The sequence below is a fragment of the Alexandromys fortis genome, unplaced genomic scaffold (assembly GCF_014885135.2).
Source record: "Alexandromys fortis isolate MF-2015 unplaced genomic scaffold, M_Fortis_MF-2015_v1.1 scaffold_45, whole genome shotgun sequence".
In the NCBI taxonomy this organism is placed as follows: domain Eukaryota; kingdom Metazoa; phylum Chordata; class Mammalia; order Rodentia; family Cricetidae; genus Alexandromys; species Alexandromys fortis.
The window spans coordinates 10,869,184-10,878,023 of record NW_026067926.1 but is presented as its reverse complement, the minus strand read 5'-3'; the positions used below and the strand labels follow the sequence as shown (position 1 = coordinate 10,878,023).

At 46.5% G+C, this 8,840-nt stretch overlaps 1 protein-coding gene across 2 annotated transcripts in view; it reads left to right on the top strand.

Moving 5' to 3' along the window:
- The first annotated feature begins 485 nt into the window (after window positions 1–485).
- Window positions 486–8,840, top strand: part of Insc (INSC spindle orientation adaptor protein) — an 85,288-nt gene continuing 76,933 nt past the window's right edge. The window contains exons 1-2 of one of the 2 annotated variants that reach the window (XM_050143206.1): window positions 486–559; window positions 1,146–1,246. In XM_050143206.1, the coding sequence (XP_049999163.1) occupies window positions 1,185–1,246 (62 nt within the window). In that variant the 5' untranslated portion in view covers window positions 486–559; window positions 1,146–1,184. Of the gene's footprint in view, window positions 560–689; window positions 944–1,145; window positions 1,247–8,840 lie in introns of those variants that run through there. The other variant, XM_050143205.1, reaches the window with a different exon arrangement.

The following is an 8,840-nucleotide window of genomic DNA, read 5'->3' as shown; positions in this document are numbered from 1 at the left end:
TTGAGAAATCAAGCTGAGCTGGAAGTTCCTTCCAGCTGGCTCGCTTTCACAGTGCTGGAATTAGGTGCTATATAAGTGCGTAGAGAGGAAAAATCCTTAACGTTCCTATGCAGCCATGCATCCTTTGAGCTACAATGAGGACCTGCCTGGTAAGCTATGCCGACCAGTGTAATAGTGTTACTATTAAAAGGGTAACAGTCCACTCTCTGCTTGGATTAGAGGCCAAAATGAAGAGGGAATGTGGAGAAAATTCTTTCTCAAGCACAGAAGAGGTGAGGTGAGGTGAGGTGAGGTGAGGTGAGGTGAGGTGAGGTGAGGTGAGGTGAGGTGAGAGGAGCGATCAATAGCTGGGCAGTTAGTTTTATGAGGAAGAAGGGCCAACCCTGAAGCTTGTTACTGCCAGGTTAAAGTAAGCCAAGCGGACTCCCAGCTCTGGCATTGGAAGTCTCTAACCCCATCCAGGTTCTTCCCATTGGTATACTTTTGACAGTACAGGACTTCGTGACTACTGACTTCACTGACAAGACTGTTTGGGATCTTAGCTGTAGGAAGTATAGAGGTGGGTCAGACCGCAGATCAGCTGACTCAGAGGGTCTGTGGTCAGGGACCCAGACAATTTTCTCTGCACTCTCGCTCTGTTCATGATGGCATAATTGCTCTCATTGAAGTCGGTTTGCATTATCTTCTAGGTCTAATAGGGAAGAGACGGTCTCAGCTGGTGGTTCTGCTTAGAGAAAGAAAACCTTTCCTAAGATCCACTCTGTCCTGACTCAGTGGCCTAAAGTCACTAAAGCCTTGGGTCACACCCTGAGCAGTCCACTTGCTGTTAGGTTCAATGACGTCCCCTGAAGTGGAATGCGTTTGGCTGCTCTTTTAGTATGCGGATGTCCTGCACAGTATTTGCTGGCCTGTGTGTCCCAGTGTCCCTCACACACCAAAACGGGTAAATATTTGGCAATAGGACAAAGGGAAAGATTGTAGGGGGTTAGAGTAAGCCAGGGATTTAGAAAGAAGGTCAGATCTGAGTCTTGCCTTACCTGTGTGAGGACTTCCGTTACACCTACTTTGGATCCTTAGAGACCAGATTTGAGAGAAAAGAGACCATACCTTCTCCCTCATAGGCCCCCCTTGGCCTGTCTTTTCAGGGTCCCGACCGCTGTGGGCAGGCATTGCTGCAGATTGGGATGAACATGATGGCACTACCCGGAGGCCGCCACCTGGATTCCATTCCTCTGCAAGGGCAGAGGTAAGTCTTTCTCTTCTACTACCCAGGAGGAGATTGGTAACAGCTGGTCCTTGGGAGGTACTAGCTGCCTTGAATGGAGTGGTGTGGGTAGAGGGAGGGCGGTGGTTTAAGAAGTGTATGAAGACAGGGGTTTGAGGGTATTTAGTCTGGAGGAGAGATATGTGGTCATCGGAGGTGCCTACTTCCGGTTGGAAAGTCCACAGAGAGTTACCAGTGCAGATTTGACTTGGCAGGCCATGGAGCTCGGAACCAGAAGCGGGGGTGGAAGTCCAGGGTGCCGGGTCTATACATGATGAGCTTTTCTGGGACTGCCCTGACTGACATGAAAGATCCACTCCTTAGACATCCTTCAGGTTCAGGCACGGGGATAGCTGGTAACTTTGAGGAAGGCTTAATCTGCAAAGGAGCTGTGTGGCCCGGTGCTCCGGACTTCTGATAATTGGTCTAGCCTTGGATCCTTTAGACCCTCCATCATCACAGGAACTTTTTCTTCAGCCCTAGCAGTCAGCATTCATTAAAATCCTGTGTCTTTCCTGATTTTTTTGAGGCATTTTGATGAGCTGTTTAGAGAAGACATAATTCTGTTAAATCCTGTTTTGTTTTGTCATGTTTTGTTTTATGTCTTGCTGTTATCTCACCTTTTCTGTATCCCCAAGTTCCCACCAGAACTGCTCGGGATGCTGAGCCACCTTACCTTCCTTTCCATACTGCTCATTTGGTTTTGGGATAGCTGTATATATGTATAGATGAACAGACAGACATATGAATAGATAGATGATGGTTGGCAGGTAGGTACACAGAAGATAGTGTGATGCTTTAAAATAAAAGGATGAATTACATCCCCAAACTCCCTAGTGGGACGGATTTAACCACTCTCTATGAAGGTCTTGTCTATTCTCCCAAAGCCATCATTAGAAGGAGGTGGAGAAATTTAGCACACAGTTCTTGCATGTTCCCCAGGGCACAACACTATTAGAAGTGTAATTTAAAGCTTCCTGTACGGACAGAAGCAGGCAATAAGTGATTGTATCTTTGCACGTAGTATGTATGGTGAAACTCAGAAATGGTGGGATGTGACTGTCAGGAGTCTGGCGGTAGAGCTGCCCTGAGATGATCAAGAGCAGTCAGCTATGGCCATGCGGCTACCCGGCCTTAGAGCTGAGTTGTTCTTGTTGTTCACTGTGTGGCTGGTGAGAATTCTGGAGCCCCATCTCTCCTCCAGTCCCCGCATGTTTAAAATGGGGATGATGGCAGTACATACCATGCAGGGTCAATGTGAGGCTAATCAGATGAATATATGCAAACTATGTGGAGAGCTATGTAGAGAGACTATTGCTTAACAAAAGTCTGCTAATGCCAGGGTCACTGTGTAGGTGTCGTTCGAGAATTCTCCTATCCGACCCTCTCCCCCACCGGTGGGTGACCTTACCAATAAACAGAAAAACACAGACTCTTTAAAAGTCTAGTATTTTAAACTAGGAACAACTGGAAGAGTCCTGGTATAGACGGTACAGTCTGCCTGCCACTGCACTGCCCATCCCTTCCCCGTGTGACATTAAATCGGGCTGTGGAGCAGCAATGGTCTGGCAATGGGATCCTAAGAGGGTGGGACAAAGTCTGCTCTAGGGCTGAACAAGTGTCTAGAGTGGTGGTAAGGAGGGTGCCTCAGCTTGACTCCGGACTCTGCTATAAGAAAAAAAAAATCTGTTTTTTTTTTTTATTTTTGAATTCATTTTATGGCTCAACTGTTAAAGGCTAGGTTCACAACCCAACCAAAAATATAAAATTCTGTTTCTTTATCTGTGAGCTGTGAATAATTTGTACTTATGTCAGTGGCTTCGTATGAGACTATGAACCTCTTTCTCTCTCTCATGCACACACCTACCACTACACACACACACACACACACACACACACACACACAAGCAAAACCTATTGGCACACAGGGATTCCTCGATTGGCTAGCTTCTCCTTCAGAACAGGTATAGGCTCCCTTGAATAAAGGATAAGCTGTGAGGGTCGGATTTTGGCAGCCTTTATGTCTCTCTGGTTACCTACTAATCTTTCTTTTTTCTCTCAAACTTCCAATGTCCCTAGAAGTTTTAAGAAGAAGCAGGAGTTAGATCACATGACCACAACATGGGAATCTAGCTGGCCTTATCTAGCAGGCCCTCCTTGGGAAGTCCAGGCAGTGGACTGGGCAGAAGAGCTGTGGACTGTGGAAGGAGCTGATTACAGTGTCCTCATTCTCTTGCTGCATTTCTGACGGGTCAGTGAGTCCAAGAGAGGGAGAAACATGTTTCCTTTCACACGATGCTAGCATGATTCACACGCTCCTAGCCTAGCATTGCAAAGCTGATTGCAAATACTTGGGGGTAAAACCACTGGGCCTGGAGACCTGTCTATCATGTATGTTCTTGAGCTGTATTTTTGTATTATGGGGTATTGCTTGCAGAGAAAGTTAGTTCCTGCTCACAGGATGTCAGGGGTCTGGTTCGCTCAGTTGGGTACTAATATTAGAGGCAGTCAGTAGCAGAGACTACTGTTTCACGCTGTAGAGGTCTCTCTTGTGGTGATTGCAACATGGTCCTCACAGCTAGCTAAAGGGGCTGGCCTTAGCCACAGCCCGTCGCACCATGGACTCAAATGCACAAGTACCTTCTATGGCAAGTTGCTACTCACTGAACCTTCACTGTGGCCTATGTAATCATTGTTGTCTCTATTTTGCAAACAAGGGAGTCATAGGTTAACTTTTCTGGAAAGCAGCCTTTGCGGTGGTGCTGCTCAAAGTCCAGGATAGATTTTTGGGAGGCCCCTTGGGCTGAGGTTGTCAGTGTTTGTGGGAGGGAGAGGGCTGGGTAGAGGGTTAAACTGAATTTCAATACTGGTTCTGTGGTAACTCACAGGGACCTTTGGAATCAGAGTTGTTCATAGGTCCAAGTGGCAAGTACTTTAGGGTCTACCTTGCTGTGTCATTGGGGAATAAAACTACTTTCTGATCCAGAATCCAGTAAGCTGGGACTGCCCTTCTGCTTCAAGTCAGGCAGAGTGAAGTTCAGTAGAAAGACTACAGATTTCACCAACGAGAAGCCACTAGCCACTCCCTCCCTGGAGTCCATTACTAGCCGGGGAGATTTTCTGTTTCCTGTGTGTGTTCAGCCTGGAAGAGCTCACTGCCTCTGCTGCTGCAGCCCAGCCCCGTGAGACTTCCTGGTTCTGAGTGCTGCCCAACGAACGAGCCACTCTTTGCTCATAGAAACTCTATGCATCAGTTACTTCCACATTAGTGTGACCAAATGCCAGACAAAAGCAGCTTACAGAAGGAAGGGTTTATTTTGGCTCACAGTCTGAGGGTGCAGCTCACGGAAGGGAAGGAAGGTTAGCGAGAACCTGACTGAGGGTGCAGCTCACAGAAGGGAAGGCAGGTTAGTGGGAACCTGACTGAGGTGCTGCCCACGGAAGGGAAGGCAGGTTAGTGGGAACCTGACTGAGGTGCTGCCCACAGAACCTGACTGAGGTGCTGCCCATGGAAGGGAAGGCAGGTTAGTGGGAACTTGAAGTGGGATCACATTGTGTCCGTAGTCAGGAAGCAGATGGGGATAAATAATGGTGCTCAGCTTGCTTTCTCTTGTTTTCTTCATCCATGGAATGATGCTGCTTTTGTTTAAGGAGTGTCTGTCTAGGGCAGTGAAACCCATATAGAAACCTGCCCACAGTCACGGGCAGAGGTTGATCTCCAGGGACACTCCAGACCCAGGCTAGCCGACAAGCAATTTTAACCATCACATTCTGTGAAATACATTTTTTTTCAGTTTCTCTCTGAAGCAAGAGCAGATATAGAAAGGGCATGCCCCACCCCTCTGAGGCCATGCCCCAAGGGTTTCACAGCTAAAGGCTTCAGGTTGTGATGCTTCCAGCAGCTATTTAACGAATCTTTCTGTAAAGAGGTTTGGAAGCACTGGTTAATCTGTACCCAATGAGACACCGAGGCTTGGAAAGGAGACAGAGCTGCTGTGTAGCAGAGCTAGGATGAGACTTCTACCCCTGTGCTGGAAGAGACTCAAGCCGGTCTATTTAATCCACAGTGTTCTCGGGAATTGTACAACCACACACTCAACTATTCCAGCGGTCATGTGTTTATCCACCTCCTGAAAAGTTATTGTACAAATATTTATTGATTGTAGATCCCATATCTTGTACGGTACGGTGTAGTTGAGGACATGTAAGGACCTGGTTGGATGTTGTCCTTGCCGGCAGGAAACTCACACTCTATCCAGTGACTTCTCTATTGGGCTGGTTGTCTTAGATTTGCAGCACCTCTGACCCTTTGACTGAGCATGAAGCTCTTTGTTTTGTGAATTCTGTTTAACCAGAAGTCTGAGATGACCGGGGGTGGGTGCCCCTGTAGCTAGTGATGAGTAGTCCACTGGTTGTCCAGCCTACTATGGAGATGCAGTGGGGGCCGCTGCAGGCCAGCCCATCTCTGAGTCAGTAATGACTTACATGTGTGCTCCCTGCTCTGTGGCTGCTGTTCTGCTGCGGAGGGTCATTTTCTGTGACGGTGGTGAAGTGTGCAGACTGTAATTGTCAATGGGATAATTGTACGTTTTTCTGTTGCTGAAGCCAAAAGGCAGGCCAATCAAAGCTAGAATTAAATTCCCTCCCTTCTCTCATTTCTCAAGAGAAATCCGCAGAAACATAGTGTGTGACCTTGAGCAGGCAGACAGGAGTGGTTCAGTAGTTATTTTTAAGAAGACGTTGAATATAAATTCCCACACACTTCTGGGAACTGGGGTTACAGAGGCATTGAATGTTATAGCTGCAGTTACCTCCGAGTTTATCTATGCCTGAGAAACTGAGGCTCAGAGCAGGGAGGGAGCTGTTTACGCTTCCTTCCCCACCTTTGAAACCTTTCTTCCCTGGCTTTTATTTCATTTCTCCTCCCTGCCTCCAGAAATTTTCTATGGCAGGGATCTGTAATAAAGAAATAATTTAAAACATAACTTCCTTTTATTCCTTTAATCAAGTGAGATTATGAGTTTACTTAATCTGGGACATGACACCTTATCCAATCCATAGTTAGTGTCCTTAGCACCCAGGAACTAATGAGTAGCTCATTTTCATTTGTTCTCCTGCTATGATCAGATGTATATTATAGGATTACAATAAGTGGTTGTTGAAGGAATAATAATTTATCAAATGTCTGATGGCCTGAGGAGATGACTAAGTGGGCATTAACACTCGTTCCGTAAGCATGAGGACCTTAGTTAGAATCCTCATCGCCTACCTAAAAATCTAGGCATGGCCACAAGGTGACTGTAACCCCAGAATTGGGGAACAGAAAGAGACAGGCACATCCTGGGAGCTCACTGACTGTCCAGACTATCCAAAAAGCACTCTTCAAGTTCTGTGAGAGACCCTGTCTAAAGGCGACAGGTGAGGAATGATTAAGGAAGACACTGACTCCTGTCTGGCACCTGCACTCACATGCATGAATACACACAGCAGACTCTGTGTGCATGTCCCTCCCCCAAGTCCCCTTAGATGTTTGATGAGTAGACAAGCCTTTGTTAGGGAGCTTCAGGTGTGTAAGAGAACTCAACTATGCATGGCTTAGCAATGGGACTTTGTTCTTTCCCTAAGACATTTATCTTCTGTCTCCAGCTTGCTAGTCTTTTTCCTTCTTCCTCCTTCCCTCCCTCCCTCCTACCCTCTCCCACTTCCTTTTTTCTTTCCTTCCCTCTCTGCCTCCCATTTATATGTTTCTCTTTCTGCTCCTTCCTCCTTTCTTTTCTTATTTCAGAGAAAACAGCTGTTTGGAGGGAAAGGATAAGCTATTTATCTTGAGAAGTCTGAGCGGGAGCCAAAGGTTTGGTTGGCTGAAAGACTCAGAGAGTTGAGAGAGACATTTTCTTTCCATCTAAAGAAGAATGATTCAGAAATAGTTTTAGCCTTTGCTTTTAAGTTCATTGGAAGAGAGAAAGTCTATAATTTGCTCATCAAATCTCTTGTGGGAGAGCACAGTGCAGCAGGGAGCATGGCTCGGGAGTCAGAGGCCAGCCTGCCACCAACTTGCTGTGTGTCCTTGGACAAACCTTCTCCTCCAAGGTTCAAATTTTTCATCCCAGGAAGGGGAGATGGTGCAAATTCCCCCAAGGTTTCTCTGGATTCAACATTCCATGAGTTTTAGATGGTTTTGTCCCTTTGAGAACAAAATGACGTTTAGTACCACAGGGTGGGGAAAGCAGCTCCATTGACTAGCAGGAGGTCCTCTGTGTCTCTCCTATGGGATTCTTAGTGGGGTTTGGCACCTGCCTTGTACCTGGGATGAAACTGTAGACTATACTGGTTTCAAAGTATATTAGTTTCAGCTCTGATGGTGAGCTCTATAGCTTGTAAGAACTCCTTGATAGGGCTGGATGTGTGCTAAGGAAGAAAGGTTTGCCCTGGTTTGCTGGAGCATAGTGCTCATAAACCCACAAGTAAAAGCATTCCAACACGTGTCAGAACTCTCCTCAGTCATTTCAAACTCACCGCTACTCCTCTGGCTACACTTGGCAGCTCCCCACTTCCCTCGTCATGATCCTATGCATCTTCTTCTTGGCATATGATACTCCTTCCGTCTGGAGCCATCTTCTTCCGAAGCCTGCTGAACTTGAGCGCATGCTACGAGGGTAGGAAACAGGGATATCCTAGCTCTAGCCAAGCTCTCCTTTCTTTTCTTTCATGACTCTGCTAATTCCCATGCACCGTGTGTAGCACACATTCGGTGGAAGGAACATATCTGTATAATAAGAGGTTCCACCCCCCATAAAGATCATATATGCATTGTCTTAGTTTCTTTTCTGTTGCCATAATAAAACACTATTACCAAGGCAACTTACAAAAGAAAGTGTTTGCTTTGGGCTTATAATTCTAGAGGGTTAGGGTTCATCACGCCAGAGACAGCATGGCAGCGGGTAGCAGTCTTGGTGACTGGAGCTGTAAGTTGAGAGCTAGGCCTTCACATTTCTTGAACATCAAGCAAGAGGGAAAGGATGAACTGGGGATTGCTCAGAACTCTGAAACCCCAAATTCTGCCCCCAGTGACACGCTTCCTCCAACAAGGTCACACCTCCTAAGCTTCCACAAACAGCCACCAACTTGAGATGAATACTGAAACGCCTGAGCCTATGGTGGTGCAGGGCATTCTCGTTTAAACTATCACAAGTATCTCTGCTGTAGAATCCTAGAACACCCAGCCCAGTGTGCACAATAGATTTTGCATACTAGTTCTTAGTGCCTTTTATATAGTGAAGCATCCTTTACAGAGAACTCACTTTGCCCAGCAAGTGGGAAGGAGTGAGACAGAGGAATCCAAATTCTAGACTCGGAAGGTTTTGAAATAAAAATACCACTTGGACTATGAGTAAAATGAGTCAAGCAGAGAACAGATATGGTGTTCCACTGACTATCTCCTCTGGAGTTTGGGAGCACATCGTACACAGGACCAATAGGATAAGCTAAGAATGAGGAAACGGTACCAGGAACTGGAGGCCTGGTATAAGTCTGTCAAGGTGGGGATATCATTCCCTTGGGATCAGACCTAGAAATG